This window comes from Hyaena hyaena, unplaced genomic scaffold, assembly GCF_003009895.1.
Source record: "Hyaena hyaena isolate Hyena2069 unplaced genomic scaffold, ASM300989v1 scaffold_14, whole genome shotgun sequence".
Lineage (NCBI taxonomy): Eukaryota > Metazoa > Chordata > Mammalia > Carnivora > Hyaenidae > Hyaena > Hyaena hyaena.
In genome coordinates, this window is record NW_024080646.1 from 2,036,080 (window position 1) to 2,056,806 (window position 20,727).

At 41.5% G+C, this 20,727-nt stretch overlaps 1 protein-coding gene across 1 annotated transcript in view; it reads left to right on the forward strand.

Moving 5' to 3' along the window:
• ZNF521 (zinc finger protein 521) overlaps positions 1 to 20,727 on the forward strand; it is a 278,497-nt gene that overhangs the window by 106,710 nt on the left and 151,060 nt on the right. Inside the window, exon 3 of the mRNA XM_039217599.1 lies at positions 9,868 to 13,220. Within this exon, the coding sequence (XP_039073530.1) occupies positions 10,308 to 13,220 (2,913 nt within the window). The 5' untranslated portion in view covers positions 9,868 to 10,307. The remainder of the gene's footprint in view (positions 1 to 9,867; positions 13,221 to 20,727) is intronic.

Genomic DNA, 20,727 nt, shown 5'->3' on the forward strand with positions numbered 1-20,727 from the left:
TTTGGCTGGGATTTGTTCCCATAAATAAATTACCAGATCTATTATAAGAAAAATGATAGAAGGGACTGGTTTGGATTTTATTTTTATATATATTCTCGGATAGAGTTTCTAGGGAAGAGTAAACTGAACCAGAAGTGAGAAATAGAAAATGAAGAGAGAATAAGGTTACCTGGAAAATCCATCAGATTGATAAACAGTCTTATTTTTGGGATTGCCTCTTTCAAATTTTGCCCAATTAGATAAATGAAAGAAACACCCTATGTGAAGAAGGATATTTGATGTTGTATGACCTGTGTAGAAATATTTTGTCACACTCTTGTTAGAATGATTTTAAGAAAATTGTTTTGTCCTTTGCAACTTACACAGTACTTTACCAAACATCATCTCACTTGAAATAAAGGACTATTGGGGCACCTGGGTGGCTCAACCAGTCATGATCTCACAGTTGTGAGATCAAGCCCCATGTCAAGCTCTGCACTGGGTGTTGGGCCTAAGATTCGCTCTCTCTCTCTCTCTCTCTCTTAAAAAATAGAGAAAACAAAGAAATAATTTTTTTAAAGGAATAAAGGACTCCTTATATCATATGGGTTACTTGGGATCTGACCTTACTTTTCAATTTTAGTTTTATTATTTAAGTGTTAATGTAGAAGTTACTGATTCTGTTGAAACACCATAAAACTCTCCTGTGTTAGCATTAGTGTACATATGTAATGTACATATGTAATAAAATGTACAAAGTCTTCATATGTACAAAGCCTCAAGATAGTGTAGCATCCCCCAAATTTTTAATACCACCATCCCCCAGTTTTTACAATCGCCACCATGCATCCCTCCCCCATAAAATGTGTCAACACCGATTGAGGTGTAGACAACACAAACTACTTTGAGTCGCGGCTACTGGGTGGTTGGCTAGGTGCACTCACTAGCTATCTGAGAGCACTGGGTTTTATGCTCCAGCCTGACAGTGTGGTGTGGGTCAAAGTTTGTGCATTAAAATTGAAACAAAATGATTATTTGTCTTAGACCAATTTTACCATATTGGTTCTTACCATATTTTAGACACATGAACATCAATCTCAAGAACACGGAGGTCCATTTATATTATGAAACATCACATAGACATAGATAATAGGTAATTTTAGTAAGATTTCCCCCTAAACTTTGTAACAGTTTTTTCTATATTAGCACACCATATTTATCACTTTACTGCACAATGAACCCACAGGGGGTGCTAATTGGTCATTAATTAAATTTTAGCCTTTCAACACTTTTGTATTCTCCAGTGGCTTTATCTGCAGTGAAGTATATAGAGTGGCCTTTTTAAACAGCCAGGAATTCATATCGGCTTTACTGCTGCTGTGAATATGATATGGGTGAAATTCAGCTGGAATGAACATCATTTCAAGACTGTCTAAATCCTTGTGACCAGAAGTTTACCAACCTTGGACCAAAGCCTACATGTTGGAAAAATATTCAACAAAAGTAGACTTTAATATGACAAAACATTCTGATGGACCAGATTCCTTTTTGAAAGAGAATCTGATTGCTTTGTTTAAAAATTCTAGTGGGTTTTGGGAGTTCTTCAAGAAATCACTCACACAGTGGAATGAACTTTCTGAGGTCCATCATTGACTAATAAAAGTATTTTCAAACTTAGGTTTCATAGTGGAAGAGTCCCTTTTGCCTTCTACTCCCCCAGTGAAGAGGTTAATTTAAGGGGTGGCTCGGTGGCTTAGTCGGTTAATCGTCCGACTTTCGCTTAGGTCATGATCTCGCGGTTCGTGGGTTCGAGCCCCGCGTCGGGCTCTGTGCTGACTGCCAGCTCAGAGCCTGGAGCCTGTTTCAATCTGTGACTCCCTCTCTCTCTGACCCTCCCCTGCTCACGCTGTCTCTCTCTCTCTCCTAGAAATAAATAAAACATTAAAAAAAAATTAAAAAAAAGAGGTTAATTTAAGATTGTTAATGATTAACTTGGTAGCACGGAGAAATTTGCTGAACATTTCAGAAGGTGTGGAGTTTTTTGTTTTTTTGTTTTTTTCTGTAAAGTGTAATAGGTGTATTTCACACTAGTGCAAAAGATTTTTTTTTAAATTTTACTTGTGGGGATGAGCACTGGGTGTTATATGGAAACCAACTTGACAATAAACTATTTTAAAAAAATAAAAATGTTTATTTATTTACTTATTTTTTGAGAGAGGGGGGAGAGAGAGAGAGAGAACGAACACAAGCGGGGTAGGGGCAGAGAGAGAGGGGGGAACACAAGATCTGAAAGGCTCCAGGCTCTGAGCTGACAGTACAGAACCCGATGCGGGGCTCAAGATAACCTTCAAGATAGCATTCAGAAGAGTTTTTTTGGTTATTTTTATTTATTTTCTATTTTTAAGCAAATAATGCCCCATAAGTCCTTTAAAAGTATTACAATTTCAATATGAAAAAAGCAACAACCTAGTTATAGTTAATGTTTTCCTTTGTACTGTTGCCACACTTATCAGTGATAACCTAAAGGCGACTTTGACTTTCATAGTAGTAACAATTTAGCACATTTTTATATTACAGAAATTTAGAAAGCTCTTTTATACAACGCCATGTTTGCTTCTTACAAATATTAACTGTGAGGTAGGCTGGTGTTTTTCTGATATTATAGATAAGGAAGCCAAAAGTTGAAAAAAATAAGTAATTCCTAGAGTGCATAAACAAATATCCGACCTAAACACATAGTAGGTGCTTAATTAAGGCTGGTTAAATAAATGAATGAACAAAACAAGCCATGAAGAACTGCTTCAAATTCTTTGTGATGTGAGGTCATGTGTAAATACTAGACAAGAAAGTCACTAAAACTTGCCTTCTAACTCAAAATAGTAGAGAGAAAAAGGGAGCCGACTTGGGAAATTCACAGTGATGATGTCTGTCGTTATTAAGGGAGAGAGAAGCATGTTAGATAATGTAGAATGCTTCCATTGCTGCCCGGTAAACAGATGTGTGATACATGATTGCCAATTATTGAACGCCCAGAGGTTGATGCTTATCATTAGTTATATATGTTTTCAAGTGAGCCAAAAGATAGAAAAAGTAAAGCAGTTTTCCCCTCCCCTCCCCACGTAAATGGAAACCACTTTCCTTCTGTCTGGCTTCAGAAACACGTCTCGATTTCCATGAGGGAGATGACTGTTCTTTAACTGGTTTCGCGTCAGCTTTTTCCTCTGATTTGAGAGGTGGAGTTAAGTGTGAACTGCTTAAGAATGCACTGTTCTCTGTTTAATTTGGCTGCGGAAGATGGAATTCATTGAGCTCCGTCTGTTCAAGTGAACTTTAAGCAACAGTAAGCAAAACATTTGTACTTCTTTCTGCACACGAAATAGAAATGTGTCTGATGAAAGAGACAGTACGGATATAAAGATCCATGGAGGACAATGGAGGGGTGATAACTTCTTATCTCTTATGTTGGCTCATCCGAAGAAGTGCTAAAGGATTGTTGGGGAAAGTGAGCCTCTTTTTTTTTTTATTATTATTATTATTATTATTATTGAAAGTGAGCTCTGATATCTGGAATTCATCTTAATACTGTGGTGAAAACTGTGCACCACCAATTCCTGCTCCCTACAGCTGCTATCATTAATGGGTGACCACTCTTTTCCCTCATAACCTAACTGTTAATGCATTTAATTGGTCCTTCTAGAACAATTTGGAATGTTACAGAATTTAAAAGCATCTGTGAATTATAAATAATTTTAAAGTTTACATTTCTCTTTTGAACACCCAGTAAAGAGTATTCATTTTCAAGTAGTTAAATAGGTTTTATGACAACGAAGTGAATTTAATGTGGGGCTGTTGATTTTTGCAGAAAGTACGAAAGTTCTATCATTAAAATTGCAGCTTTTCTAGAACTGTTGACATTTCTATTGAGAATGAAAGGAAGCAATTGTGTAGTCGTGCGTAATGGTTTATTTGGAATGACCGTATCTTTAGCCGTCGAAACCATTGCTTTAAAAATGTATTGTGTAATTTGATTAGATGGTTTTACGTATGGCGGTGTAAAATCGTTACTGGGATAGCGCCAAGTTAACACGAGAAATATCTCTGTTACCTGTGTCTGTTAAACACACGTGTCAAGATACTGTTCTCTTTGAATGGTGCCTAGCTTCTCTTAGCGTTTGCATGCAACTATATATTCCCCTCGGGATTCTCAGTTTATCATAAGGTGCCTCAGGCAATTAGGGAATGAAAAAAGGGCGGTGAACTCTTTTTAATATGAAAGTTCAGAACTGCTCCTATAGTGTCCATGTGGGCAGACATCATCATTTTAAGCCGATGGAGGAAATAATGTAGAAATTTGCTTTGGTCTTGTGTTTTTTAATTTTTTTTTATAGTTTATTTATTTTTGAGACAGAGAGAGACAGAGCATGTGAGCGGGGGAGGGGCAGAAAGAGAGACACACACACACAGAATCTGAAACAGGCTCCAGGCTCTGAGCTGCCAGCACAGAACCCGATGAGGGGCTCGAACCCACGAACCGTGAGATCATGACCTGAGACGAAGTCGGACGCTCAACCAACTGAGTCACCCAGGTGCCCCTTTGGTCTTGTGTTTCAACCTATTGTCCTATGTTTAACATATCATCTTCGAAATGAACTTATTTTGATGTTAAATAATGCAAGGACTGTATTGCTAGTGTTCTATGAAGAGAGGTACTCTGAAAATTACATACTTGGCTTCAGAATTACGTAGCACAATACTTGTTCCAAGGTTATCTGTCTGTAAAGACCCAAGATTATATCTTCTGTGTGATAACTTAATACTTGGAACAAAGTCAGCATGGACTTACGGTCCATTAATTTTTAGATACCACCAACTATTTGTGTTTTATTTTCTTGATGGCTGAATGTACAATGCTTAAGACACTGCATATTTCCATTGGGCCAATCCTTAAATATTCCAGTGGTTTCATTAAAGGAAAGAAGATGTTAAAATCTGTTTATACTACACATAGAATTTTACATGTGGAAACATAAATGCACACACAACATATAAATCTTTTTGTTTACATATGCAGCTTTTCTTCCAGGGATGATAGGTGCCCCAGAAACATTCAGTAATCTCTGTAACACCCCAGAGGGCACGGAGCAAGAATTATTATCTTCATATTGCAGGTGAAGTACCTGGGTAGGGACAGATTAAATGACTTGGCCGGGTCACTCTCTAAGTCAGTTATGAAGCTAGAAATAAAACTCCAGACTCTTGACTTTCCATTCACATTCTGAGTCATTGCACTGCTGAAAACAGCGACTTCAGACCTGTCACTATTCGTGCTTTTCTTCCCTGGAAAAGTTACCATTGATGTAAATCCTGTCCCTGTTAAGGAACCTTGCTGTGTGGCACTTGCACACACATGATACTGAGTCCCCAAAGGGCAATTTAGAGAGTACTCTGCTGTTACAATGAATGAGCTCAGGTAGCAAAAGGACATCAGTAAGCCAGTTTCTTGAGGGCCCAGCCCTGCGAAGAACTAAAAGTATCAGAAGTTTCCAGAACTTCAGAACTTCCGATAATTTCTTTACCATCTACAGTGATTCACTCCACCATGTTATTTTCTTCTCTCCTTAATGATTTGGGATTGTCCATATTGTTACAGAGCCCACATTCTGAAAGGCGTGGCCCCTGCCCTCAAAAGGCACGTATCTTAATGGTACAAGATCAGCTTTTGGTTGGAGTGATGACTCTAACCTTTCTGCCCATCCTCTCACTTTCCTTCTTTGATCTTTTTTTTTTTTTTTTTGGATTGGCTACTCCAGTTAGACTTGAAAGCAAAGAGTGGCCAGGACCCTCGGCATTTCTCCATTGGCTGGCTGTAAACTGAGACTGTGAGGTCCCTGCCTGGTGACTAGTCGGCCCTTCTCGGGCGTGCTCGCCTGTTCATCGCCAGCAGCGGGGATAAAAATCACATCCAGTGTTTGCTCTCTCTTCTCTGTCCTCTCCAGGTTGGCACACAGGGGCCGGTGGCTTGAATCACAAAGGTACTTTGTGCTCCGGTGCCTTTTTTCTGTGGAATACCTTCTAGGATGACTTCACTTTTCTGTTAGTGAGCACTTTTCCCCATAAATATGACCGAACAGGTGTTGCTCTGCCGCTAACTGAGTTTCCAGCTGTCCTCCTCCGACACAGACCCGGCGAAATCTGTTGTTTCGTCCTTTTGGGCAGACTGGAGAACCATCAAGCCCGAGATGGAGGTCTTCCTCGCAGGATACGGCGGTTTTGTTGCCAGAAGATGGTCGGGAAAGCCTGGCTGGCTAACAAAGACAGGCCTTCAGCGGCTGGGTGTAGTTCCAATTCTGCATCCCCTTTGGCAGGAGCACAGAGGCTGCCGCAGTGTGGCCAGCCAGCAAAATTAGGAAATAAGGACCTCTTTTATTTACTCAGGCTGCTGAATCATGGGCATTCCTGTCTGCTTGGAGAAAAGTCAGGCGGCTCTACTTTCCACTGAAAGTCTCAGGAGTGTTTGAGACTTTCATCTAGGAGTGTTCACACACTTGTTTTAATGTGCTTTATGGAAATGGTGAAACTCAGCAAGTACAGTTGCTGTAGAAAAACATCTGCACTAACTATGCACACACATTTGCATCTTTAAATAGACTTTTAGGCCATGGAGCTGGTTTCTAGCAAAGATTTCCCCCCCTCCCCCTGCTGGCTGTAAGAGCTACAGTTCTCTTAGAGTCATCTCGGAGTGTAAAGTGACTGATTCCAAAACTTAAAACTTAGCACGGACATGTTAAGTACTTCACACTGAAATGCAGAAAACCTGTCATAACACAGAGAGACACTCCTGAAGTAGCACTTAGTGACGAAGGGGGAAAAAAGTTCGAGTTGATTCAGAAACCAGCACTGAGAGAATCCTCTGCGGTCTCTTCCATGTGAAAAAAAGAACTTGAAATTGTTAAAATCTATACGAGCCACCGCAACGTAGTTTGCACGGTGACTGCCAAAAGGCCAAAGTTAATGGGGACGGGCAGCTCTCAAAGACATAGGAGGACCTCAGAGAATGTTGGCAATGCCACGGCCACCACACAAGTCTTGGGAGACTGATCCGCTTAGAGCCTGGACCACCCCCGCTGGGAGTTTTGTCAGTGAGTTCCTTGTGTGTCCCTGGGAGCACACATCCGTTTATAGTATATTAGCAAATGAGGTTTTTTTTTGCAATTTAGATTTTAAAATAGAAATCAGCCTTTCATGAAACCTTTATTTGTTTTTCTAAAAGCAGCCTTCCCTGCTTCAACTTTTTGCTCTGTTCCATCCCCCAGCTTAAGCCTTAGGAATCCTGTACTCTCTTTCCATGTACTTCAGTTACAAAGACACGTCGTCTGTGATTTTCACTTTCTTTTCCCCCAAGACAGAATAATACGGACCGGAGAGAGAAGAGAAGGTTTCCAGCTCCCTTGAATCCCGATTGAGTAAAAACTTGATCCTAACCCTCGGCTCACTTGACATGTTGAAATTTACAAGCTTAAGAGAACAGTTATGTAATAGGTATAGTCAGGCATGGCCCACAGACAAGAACCTGATTTAAGAGTGGTGTCAGGGATCGCACACTATTTATAATGGTCTATTGCTCTGTAATTCTTCGTACGTTTGTATAATAATATATCATGACTGGACACAGCCTGCAATTTAATAATAAGTTCACTTGCTAAATTTTCAGGGTCAATAGTTATTTTCTTCAAGTCTAGATTCATGACAAATTCTGATTCACTGTTTTCCCAACTGGACAAGTGAGATGATATGTTTGAAAATAAGTTTCAGTGAAACAACAGGACACAAGCCTAAGAGCAAGTGTGAAATGTAGCAGGATTTTACCTGGACTGCTGAGCAAATTTAATAAAAATAGCAATTGTTTTCAATTAAGGGAAATATTTTGCAACTTTGGTTTGTTTTAGGGACACTTGTCTTTACATGACTTATAGTTTGTTTTCTTCAAAGGATAGCTAGAATCACCATCGAGTTTGTTTGGGATTTTTAAAAATCGTGTTTGTCTGTTTGGCAGAGAGTTGTGTTTGTCTGCTTATGTTCTTTTCTGTGTATTCACCTTTACATTTAAGTCATACCCAGAATTATCAGGCCCTTTCTTATGCTGTAAACATGTTGGGTTATAGACTCCTAGAAATGAGGATGCAAAATCATGCGGTTTTCAACTTGTGTTGTGAGGCTTTGTTGCATTGGGCAGGGATCCAGGAATGGTGTTTGGTTGTTTTCTCAGAGTTACATGGTTGCCATCTGGCATTGATAGTGAGATGGTGTTGTCATCAGTTTCTAGATGCAGGAAAGGAATGATCCTCATCTGTTTCCTGTGGATAAGCAAGAGGCTGATAATCTAGTAAAATCTTGTTACCTTAAAGCAAGCAGACGTGGAATTTGTTTACATCATACTTGCCAGTTTCTACTTTTATGCTCATAATATAGCTTGCTAGTGAACTTCAGCCTTGAAGAATTTAAAAACTTACTTGATCATATTCGAAGTGAGTTTTCGTAGAATGTCCCCATGATAGTCTAACTGGACCTTGTTATCCTAATAGAATCACTATCCCCACTGACTCCCCTTGATGGTCTTTGTCTGCATTTATGAAAAATCTTGCTCTTTTGGAGTGAAAAGCTTTTACAATTTTTTCTCTTGAATGATAGATTGTTCTGAAAAGCGAAAAAAGGGGAGGGTTACAACTTATTTGAGGAGGTCTTATTTTCCACTTGGATGTTAAGAAAGCAACAGAAAGATCAGTGCACATCTGCCAAGCGCGTAGTTAAAAAACACCTACTAGGAGGTAGGGTTACTTTATGGATAACTTGCTAAGGTTATATCTGGCTTTCGGTCTTGTTTGTCTTCTCTTTGTTACTCATAAATCTTTCAGCATTTACCATAATCATTTATCACTTTTCCTGTTTCCAGTTTTTCACAAGTCGCTTTGTCTCTGCTCACCTCAAAGTGCAGGTCCTGTTTGGCTAAGGAAGTTCATGCTGCCGAAGCTTTTGCAAAAGGAAGAAATGGTGGGCCACCTCTTGAACTTTCCAAGCAAAATACAGTATTACAATCTGGCCCTTGTGAAATTCTCATTTTTTCTTGATCCTGGCTGATCCTAGCTACATGTAATATCTTGCAGTGCCCTCCTAACACTTAATAATCCATTTTCTGGCCTATGGTATTCGAATCTTTCAGTTATTGAAGAAATCCTGGTTCTCTTTCATTACACAAGACGTAATTATTATTGTGTTTTCTGTCTTCCTTCATGTGCTTACTTTTTAATATTTTTTTGCTGAAAGCAATAAGGTCTGTATCAATAAGAACCCCATAAAAAGATTTTGGTCTTCAGAATTGCCTTTTTTTTATATAAAAACAAGCAAAATGCAGAGGGAATTTTTTATTAAATATTAGACATCTGGGTTGACTGCATTAATTTTAAATCATTCCTGTAATATTTCCCCTTTTCATTTCATTCTTCAGATGCTCACATAATATGCAAATCATTTTAGAATGAATACAGAAGAAACATTAAATATATTAAAATCTGCGTTTTAATAAAATTGTCGATGCGTAATATATACCTTGCTCCCAAGGAAAAATGATAACAAGTAATAAAAGGGGTAATTTAGACATAGAGCTATTTAATATCTTTTTATATTTTACAACCCGGTAAAAAGTAAATGTAGAATAAAAGCTTTGGGTTCAGATTTGGAAGCGTTCCACTCAAATATTCTGTCCTCCATTTTTGTTTTCCCTCGCAAGGTTCTAGGTGGTCCGACTGTATGGCTCCGTCTAATTGGTACAGTAAACTCGTTCTCGGAGTTCTCAACCCGTAAGATAAAACGTTCTGTTGCTTCTCGTTGCAGATGGAGTGGATGTTGAAGATGATCCCACATGCTCCTGGCCAGCTTCCTCACCTTCCAGCAAGGACCAGACTTCCCCCAGCCACGGAGAAGGTTGCGACTTTGGAGAGGAAGAAGGTGGCCCCGGACTCCCTTACCCATGCCAATTCTGCGACAAGTCCTTTAGCCGCCTCAGCTACCTAAAGCACCATGAGCAGAGCCACAGTGACAAACTGCCTTTCAAATGCACCTATTGTAGTAGGCTGTTCAAACACAAGCGGAGCCGCGACCGCCATATCAAACTCCACACGGGGGACAAAAAATATCACTGCAGTGAGTGTGATGCTGCGTTCTCCCGAAGTGATCACTTGAAGATCCACTTAAAGACTCACACGTCCAACAAGCCATATAAATGTGCCATTTGTCGCCGTGGGTTCCTGTCCTCTAGCTCCTTACACGGACACATGCAGGTACATGAGAGAAACAAGGACGGGTCCCAGTCTGGCTCCAGGATGGAGGACTGGAAGATGAAGGACACTCAGAAGTGCAGTCAGTGCGAGGAAGGCTTTGACTTCCCAGAAGACCTGCAGAAGCACATCGCGGAGTGCCACCCCGAGTGCTCCCCGAACGAGGATCGAGCGGCCCTCCAGTGCATCTACTGCCACGAGCTGTTTGTGGAGGAGACGTCCCTCATGAACCACATGGAGCAGGTGCATGGTGGGGAGAAGAAGAACTCTTGCAGCATCTGCTCTGAGAGTTTCCACACGGTCGAGGAGCTGTACAGCCACATGGACAGTCACCAGCAGCCCGAGTCGTGCAACCACAGCAACAGCCCTTCTCTGGTCACCGTGGGCTACACTTCAGTGTCCAGCACGACTCCAGATTCCAACCTCTCCGTGGACAGCTCAACCATGGTGGAAGCTGCCCCGCCGATCCCAAAGAGCCGAGGGAGGAAGCGGGCTGCTCAGCAAACCCCTGACATGACCGTTCCCTCAAGTAAACAAGCGAAAGTTACCTACAGCTGTATTTACTGCAACAAGCAGTTATTTTCGAGCCTGGCAGTTCTGCAGATTCACCTGAAAACTATGCACTTAGACAAGCCAGAACAGGCCCATATTTGTCAGTATTGCTTGGAGGTGTTGCCCTCGCTCTATAACCTAAATGAACATCTTAAGCAAGTGCATGAGGCTCAGGACCCAGGTCTGATCGTCTCTGCCATGCCTGCCATAGTCTACCAGTGCAACTTCTGCTCCGAAGTTGTCAACGACCTCAACACTCTTCAGGAACACATAAGATGTTCTCATGGATTTGCGAACCCTGCAGCTAAGGATAGCAATGCATTCTTTTGTCCCCATTGCTACATGGGGTTTCTCACTGACTCTTCCCTTGAAGAGCACATAAGACAGGTCCATTGCGACCTCAGTGGCTCCCGGTTCGGGTCTCCGGTGCTTGGGACTCCGAAAGAACCAGTAGTCGAAGTCTATTCTTGTTCCTATTGTACGAATTCGCCAATATTCAACAGCGTTCTTAAACTGAACAAGCATATCAAAGAGAATCATAAAAACATTCCCTTGGCCCTGAATTACATTCACAATGGGAAGAAATCCAGGGCCTTGAGCCCCTTATCTCCCGTGGCCATAGAGCAGACATCTCTTAAGATGATGCAGGCAGTGGGAGGTGCGCCTGCGCGTCCGGCTGGAGAATATATCTGTAATCAGTGTGGTGCTAAGTACACGTCCCTAGACAGCTTTCAGACTCACCTAAAAACTCACCTCGACACTGTGCTTCCAAAATTGACCTGCCCTCAGTGCAACAAGGAATTCCCCAATCAGGAATCCTTGCTGAAGCATGTTACCATTCATTTTATGATCACCTCAACATACTACATCTGCGAGAGCTGCGATAAGCAGTTCACATCGGTGGACGACCTTCAGAAACACTTGCTGGACATGCACACCTTTGTCTTCTTCCGGTGCACCCTCTGCCAGGAAGTGTTCGACTCTAAAGTCTCCATTCAACTCCATTTGGCTGTAAAGCACAGCAACGAGAAGAAAGTGTACAGGTGCACATCGTGCAACTGGGACTTCCGCAATGAGACCGACCTACAACTCCACGTGAAACACAACCACCTGGAAAATCAAGGGAAGGTGCACAAGTGCATCTTCTGTGGTGAGTCTTTTGGCACCGAGGTGGAGCTGCAGTGTCACATCACCACTCACAGTAAGAAGTACAATTGCAAGTTTTGCAGCAAAGCCTTCCACGCCATCATTTTGCTGGAGAAACACTTGAGGGAAAAGCATTGCGTGTTTGAAACCAAGACTCCCAACTGCGGAACGAACGGGGCTTCCGAACAAGTGCAGAAGGAGGAGGTGGAGCTGCAGACCTTGCTGACCAACAGCCAGGAGTCCCATAACAGTCACGACGGGAGCGAAGAAGATGTGGACACCTCGGAGCCCATGTACGGGTGCGACATCTGCGGGGCAGCCTACACCATGGAGACCCTGCTGCAGAACCACCAGCTCCGAGACCATAACATCAGACCTGGAGAGAGTGCCATCGTGAAGAAGAAAGCTGAGCTCATTAAAGGGAATTACAAGTGTAACGTGTGCTCTCGAACCTTCTTCTCTGAGAATGGCCTCCGTGAACATATGCAGACCCACCTAGGCCCCGTCAAACACTACATGTGCCCCATTTGTGGAGAGCGGTTTCCCTCCCTTTTAACTCTTACCGAACACAAAGTCACGCACAGTAAGAGCCTTGATACTGGGAACTGTCGGATCTGCAAGATGCCTCTCCAGAGCGAAGAGGAGTTTTTAGAGCATTGCCAAATGCACCCTGACTTGCGGAATTCCCTGACGGGGTTTCGCTGCGTGGTCTGCATGCAGACGGTGACCTCCACTTTGGAACTCAAAATCCACGGGACATTCCACATGCAAAAGACAGGGAATGGGTCTGCCGTCCAGACCACAGGGCGTGGCCAACATGTCCAAAAACTGTACAAGTGTGCATCTTGCCTCAAAGAGTTCCGTTCCAAGCAAGATCTGGTGAAGCTTGATATCAATGGCCTGCCATATGGTCTGTGTGCCGGCTGTGTGAGTCTCAGTAAGAGCGGCAGCCCAGGCATCAACATCCCTCCCGGCACGAGTAGACCGGGCTTGGGCCAGAACGAGAACCTGAGTGCCATTGAGGGTAAAGGCAAGGCGGGGGGACTGAAGACGCGCTGTTCTAGCTGCAACGTTAAGTTTGAGTCGGAAAGCGAACTCCAGAACCACATCCAAACGGTCCACCGAGAGCTCGTGCCAGATAGCAACAGCACGCAGTTGAAAACTCCCCAAGTGTCGCCAATGCCCAGAATCAGTCCCTCCCAGTCGGATGAGGTAACTTGCCTTTTTGATGTTTGCTCTTTAACCTCCTCAAGAAACTGTTGCCACTTCGTGTGTAAACTCTTCTGCAGCCTTATTTATTGTCATGTGCCGAGAGATGCTTAGTGGTGTTTCTCCCCCCCGTAGCCATTAGCCAGCAATGACTTGCTTCTTGATAAGCAGCATTTTGGCTTGAATGGTGCAAAATAGGACTAATTCCAGTCTCCCTAGGATATTGTCTTCTCTATGACTGAAGAGATCAGCGCTCATGCCAGCACCACTGAGATCTGGAATCTCAGCGTAGCTTTACCACGAGTTGAAATCCCCAGCTATGACTTGTGTGTATGGCAGAGAGATAATGACATAAAAGTAAGATGTTATGGGCCAACATGCTGGCTTAGAGTAAATTAAAAAGAATATATGTATTTGTGGATAACAAATTGGGTAGGGGTGGCTTTATAATACCAAGTTGTCAACACTCACTGTTTCTCTGTCTTCTGGGTAGTGAACAAAATATTTTCTCACAACAGGGTTTTGTAAACGCCGCTACATTTATTAAGCATCATGTGCCCAATGTTCCTTTTCAAGGCATCCCCTTAAATTTCCCCGGGTCTTCACTCTCTGGGTTTGGGTTTCACAATTAGACTGGATTATTTTTCCCCCTTAGCTGAACTGAGTGGTTTCATGCCTACTTTGCCATAACGAGTATGAAAAATAAGTTCATTTGCAACGAAATAGTTTTAGAAGTCATCAGTCCTTGAAGCTGAGCGGAGGATGGCTCATTTTATTATAATTTCTTTATGCTTTATCACCTGGTTTCCAAGAGTTCTTTTCCACTTCCCTACCTGCCCCTATCTGGAGATCCATCCAAATGAAAATTCCAGGGAGATCCATCTCCCTTCAGTTTGGGGTCACTGCTTTTTCCTTATCTTGTCTCTGCACTCACACCCTCTAGGAGCCCCCCCCGCCCCGCGTGTCCCCGCAGATAGCCATCAGTCAGCTGGTAGGGGAGAGCCAGGAAGACTGACGCAGAGCCCATCCTCCTGAAATGTGGCATCTGCGTGACAGGCAAGCTCCCAAACTTTGAAGCTGCTTCCCTTTCTCTCCTTCCAAGGAAATCTGCACCTCTCTCTCATTTAAATAAATGAAGTCCTTTCAAACTGATGAGGACGGCTGGAAGAACACAGTTTTGATAATGGCTCCTGGCTCCCGTGTGGGATTAAGTAGTTTCTCTTGGTAGTTATATGAAATGAATTATTTTTTTCCAACTTTTTATTGCATACGATGTCTAAGCCTACAGAAAAGCTAAAGGAATAACAGTGAACGTGGTTTGTGTGTGTGTGTGTGTGTGTGTGTGTGTATCACAGATGTACCGGATATGAACATTTTGTCACATTTCTCTCTCTCTCTCTCTGCAAACTTTTTATTAACCTGAACCACATGAAAGTCAGTTTCAGACGTCATTATTTTTCCTAAGAATAAGGACACTTTCCTATTTAGCCATAACATTATTAGTTAAGGCAATGAACTAAATCAGCTAAGGAAATCAAGTGGGTCTATAATATCATCTGTAAGAGTCCATATTCAGATGTATCCACTTGTCCCTAAAAGGTCTGATTTTTAAAATGCTTATGAATGAGAATTTTAGAAATCTGTTTATGTAGAAAATCATTCCTCTCCCCCTTTTTTATTTTGCTTTGCTCATATATAGGGGAGTTTGTATATTCATGTTTGATTTAAGTGGTGCATAAACTTGATTTAAAATGACTGTATTTGTGTGTGGTGTGTGTGTGTGTGATTGTGGTGGTGTGTTCACTAAAAATCAAGCAAAATGAAGCTCCCATTTCTAGTGATTGTGGAAAGGTAGATGCCTATTCCTTCCGATCTGTTCCTGGCGTATGTTTTGATATTCCTAAGTTGCTATATATCATAATACCATTTGAGGTGAATTTTTTTTAATGAAGGAGGAAGTATGAATAGTCTTTACACATTAATTTGGTTAGAGTTATTTGCTTAGAGAATTTATCATTAAGAGATGGTCAAGTTTTTAATTATACCTAAAATCTTAATGATAAAATTTGTATACATCCTGCACTTACATAGAATAATGTATAAAATATTTTAAAAGTACTTTTTACTTGTAATTCTTACAATAGTGTTTTTTAAGCACTTAGATACCTCGAGTTAAAAGTGACTCTTTTAGAAGGGTACTTCCTTATTAAGCCGAGTTTAGAAGACCTTATAGCAATGTCCTCAACTGACCAGCTATAAGGATTCATTGATACATATTTCCTTAGTGCTTCAAAAGTTCACTAATATGTTTGACATTTTCATCCATTGTTATTATTTTTTCTTCATTATACTATTGAAGTCATAAAATGTCATGTGCTCCTCCCTTTCTGATAATTCCTATAGTTAATAATGTATAGTAAGCCATATTATTTGGACTTGACATAGAAAATTATCTAGTCATATGTGAAATTTTACAAAAAGAAGCCCCCATATAATGCATTAGCAAGAAAAGGACCTATCATAAAAATTAATTTGTTCACAGTCTTTGTTAGTCAAGTTAAGCTCCTGTGACTTCTCATGAGTGTTGTGTAAGTTTTTTACCATGTGGGTAAAAGAGAAGTTATTACATAAGTCTTTGCCAAAGCACAGGTATGCCACGTGGGAATGTATTTTATCACAAAAAGTTGTATGACATGCATGTGTATTGACTTAGATGCCCTAGGTAGGAATGAAGGACTTAGTGATGTAGGTGGTATTTTCATCTCTTCTTCTTGCTGAGGATTGAGACTTCACAAGAGAAAAGAAGACCATGGGAGATAATAAAACCTGGATACACAGATACTGTCAGAGCAAGATTAGAATTTTTCCTGGACTATGATTTGTGATCACATAAGGGTATTGGTAGATACTGGAATGAATATTTCAAAGACTGAAAAGAATGTTTCTTTGGTTGGGACTAGATTACCTATTTAAAAGGGCTTTAGATATAATCTAGGGAAGGATAAGTACTGTGTAAATGCATGCGATCCAAGAAATGGATGAAAGACAAGGCACGTGACACTTACAGGAAGAATAATACTAGGTAGCTGTCACATAATGGAGAGATTTGGACTTGAAGACAAAAGATGTGAATGCGAACTCCATTTCTTCTGCATAATAACACTTTCTGAATTTGAGACCAATGTTTTCTTTGTGCCAAAATCCTATAATTATCAATCTAATTTTGCTATAGAATCTTTGTTTTGAATAAAATATTTGGGGAAACCTATTCATTTCCCTTTTGCTCTTAAACATTGAGTATGATATACATTTATACATAACCTACAACGATACCTACAATGATTCCATATATCATAGAGATAACCTGACACAAGAAGAATGCTGGCCATCTAGATGTTTCCATACATGAAACACCTCATGGAGTTACTGACATTTACTGTGTGTTGAATAAATGTTAGTGCTTCTCCTGGAGTTCATGGACACTGATCCAGTCTGGTCAGGTTCTGCCCCATCTGGACCCCAAAATGTTTTCTCATGATGACATTAGAAGATGCTTCCTCCTGCTTCCATTTCTCCAGGACCTCTGGAGCCACATGTCTTCATGAGGTTATTTACTCACATCTCAACTCACACCACCCCTACCAGTCCATTGTAATTGCTCTTGCGGGGGTCCCCAGTTGTGTGTGTGTTGCTGGGTACTCGCACGGTGCTACAGAATCAGAACCAGAGGGACCATGGAGATTATCTGATTAAGCTGCCTTCTTTTACAGACAGCAAAGCAGGCCCAGATAAATTGAGATCTAAGATGACACTGCTAGTGAATGGTAAACAAAGGGCTCTGAGAATCTGGCTCTCTCTAACTCCAGGTTCAGGATTCTCTCTTCATAAATCCACTGGACTTTCCTCTAGCTGCAGTCTCATCCATGTTCTTTTCATAAAATCCTCTCTGTATTTCTGTCTTATTTTCTCTTGTCATTCACTTCCTCCGCCCACTGCAAGGGATCATAGGCTTCCATCACTGCACTGCAGCTGACCTCTTTAAGGTCTCTATTGATCCAATTGACCAATGCGATGCCTTTTTTTTTTTTTTTTAAAGAGAACTTACCCTGGTTTGTGTACTCTTCTACTTGTCACTACTGGCCACTTCCTCTTTAACCTCTCTTCTCCCTCCTGGTTCCCTTCACAGAATGATCTGTAGCCTTCTTCGTACTCTGTGTGCTTCTGTAAGTTAGGGCCCCAGTGCTGCTGTCACTCTTTGCATCCCCGCTCTATGTGGCTTCATCCCTTCGCATGGATCAAGCTACCACATTTTACGGATGACTCCAAATGATGTCTCCAAAATGCACGAGGGAACTTCCAGGGGCTGACGGAAATATTCTCTCTTGACTCTGATGGTGGTTACATGAGTGTATGCAGTTATTAATACTCATCAGATGTAAAATTAGTGAATTTTTGTATGTGAATTACCTCTCAATGAAACTGATTTTAAAAATGATTATCTATGACTTACCACTTTCTAATGATTTTCAAACTCCTACACACAGCTGCCTTCTGGATATGTTCACTCACATGTTTCCATGCTCTTTAAACTCCATGGGACCAAAACAGAACTCATCATCCTTTTCTCCGAACCTGCTTCTTTTCTTATATTTTCCGTTTCACTTGTGGAGCCATTGATTTTCTTGTCTCCCTTTTCTCCACATCCAGTTGGTCATCAAGTGATCTCTATTTCAGCTCATATATATTTCTTAGATCAATCCCCTCCTCTCCATCCCCTTACCACATTTATAATTCAATCTCTGGTCATCTTTCATTAAACTACTGAAGCAGCCTCCTAATTGTTCCCTTGGACTTTGGTCTTATCATTTTCAAATCTGTCTCCACAAAGCTGCCAGAACAATCTATCTGAAACACAAATCTGAATAGCATGTCCCTCCCTGTCTGAAACATTTTGAGTGCTCTGTACCTTTATCCTTATAGGATGGTATAATATCCTTTTATGATGAAATATAATGACTCTTCAGGTTCTGGCCCCAGCTAAATTTTCCCTTCCTTTTCCTACTTCACCTTACTTACACCTTTCCTACTTAACACCTTACTTCACAGTTGAAAATACTTTAATTAACCCATAGGTGACACAGTGTGTCTGTATCTCACTAAGCCTACCCTGTCCTTCCGCCCAAATGCTCTCCCTCCTCCTGACTGCCCTCCACCGTCCATAAGGCTGTCCACCATACCCTCTATTTGGGCGTCACCTCTTCTAGAGGGCCTCCTATGACCCCGACTTCCCACCCTGAACATCTCTTCTCTCCTTGAATACTCTGTGTATACAATACATCATAAATAAATAAAAGTTGTCACTTTGCTTTATAGTTACCTCTTTAGGTTTCCCTTCCTATGAATTCCTCAGGGCAAGAATTTACTCAGTCTCCTCCTGTTTCTAATACCCATTACAGTGCCAGGCGCACAGTAGGCAGACGCCTCTGTGGATGGCTGCTGTGGAACTGTGTCTGGCTGGTGGCTTGCCCAGAGCCTTTTCCCATACGTGACGGCATGGTGGGCAGCTGGCCACCTCGCTTTTTTCATACAGGAGTCACTTGGTACAATGATGGAAACCTAGAAGGTGTTGGATAAATGTGCACTCTTCTTCTGAGCATGTTAACTTTAGGACCACTAGCCACGCTTTTTTACCCCATTCGGACTCAAAACATTCCACCATCATTGAAGGTCCATCATAGACATCGTGAACATGGCCCCATCTGCTGTTCACTGTGCTACTCCAGTCAAGGCCTGCTTTCCCAGAGAAGTTGTGGGTGGTCCTACCAACTTGGTCAGTGGTCTCCAGATTCCAAAGAAAGCCTTTCCGTTTTCATCCCTATGGCATGAAGCCCGGTAGACAGCTCCTTCCTTGACATGCACCTGTGACTTCACAGCATTTCCTCTCCTAGTTTTCTTCCTACTTTGGCCTTTGGACGTTTTTTCTCTGGTGCCTGTTCTAAAAGTGTAGGGATTCTTTGAGACCCAACCTTGGCCCTCTTTTTCTTCTCTGTCTGCTCTCTCAACAGACATCTCATGTATTCACGTGGCTGTAACTATCTCTGCTAAGAATTCCCAAATGTACGTTCATAACTTACACCTCCTCTTAGTTCCAGATTACTGAGTGCTACTGACAGCTTGGTTTCTTTCATCTGTATCTCTTCTAGACATTTGAAGTGTAATGAACACAGCCTAAACTCTCGATTTTCTCTCCTGAAACCGATTTCTTTTTTCAGACTTCCATCATCTTTGTAAAGGGAACCACCCTACACCCACTTATTCAGGCAAGAAACCTGGGAGTTGTTCCTGATTCTTTCCTCATTCCCCACATCTAATCTGTTAATGAGTACTGCTGATTGTGCCTTTAATGAGTATCCCATCCAGGTCTTTCTATGTCCAAAGCCATCGTCATTGTCTGGGCTGCAGTCCTCGCCTGGATACTGCAGGCAAGGGTTCCTAACGGAGTCCTCTCCATCTTCTGTGTGTTTCCAATCCATCCTTCCTGCTGCATTGGATAGAATCTTGCAGACATGTAAATTATGGAGTCTCTTAAAATTCTTCAGAGACTTCCCACTTCGCTCAGTTACAAGCCCCACCTCTCACTAGTTTAGGAGGCCACACACAGTCTGACTGTGGCTGGCCGGGGTTCCTGCTGCTCACACACTGTGCCTGGCCTCCTGGCCTCCTGAGGAGGGGTCTGCTTCCGAGGCTTCCCACTGCGCCGCCTGTTCACCTGGACTGCTCTCCTGGATCAGCTTCTCTGCATCTTTCTCATCTGTCAGATGGGCCTCCCCTCAGAATCTTATCAAAGTGAGTCCCCTCCTTAGGATTTTCCTTTCAAATTATTATTTGTTTATTTCCTTCTTCCTTTTTCTCACCTCTGAATACCCAACCTGCTTGTCATAAGGTCTCAGTAAATATCAGTTGAATAAATGAACATAATATAAGCACTTCAAAGTAACAAAAACAGTATCTACTCCATCTAAAGATGTATATGCATGTGTATCTGGTAACTCATGCATAGAAGTATAGATAAGTTTACCCAATTGTGCTTACGTGCTTTAAAGTCAAGCTTGCATGCCTTAATATTTAAAATTTAAAATAAGCTAAAAGACTTGAGGTTTCTAACAATTCAAAAATCATCTTTAATATGAAAGTCTGTTTTAAGTACCTTGAAGTCAGGATTCTTTCTTCATGGTTCGGGTACTGAAAATGGCAATGTACGTGGTGGTAATTCGGAACCCACTCACATTCCACAGTCTGTTTTATTTTGTTTTATGTAGTAAAAATTTCCACAAGAGGAGGGATTTAAGATTTTAACTTTAAATTGCGGATACTAAATTTTGCTAAGTTAAAAGAACAAAAACTAAGTAGGTGTCTTCTAGATAAATTACAGATATAGATATAGATATATACATACATACATGTTTACATATCTATATTTTTATATTTTTTTAAGAAAGAACGAGCAGGG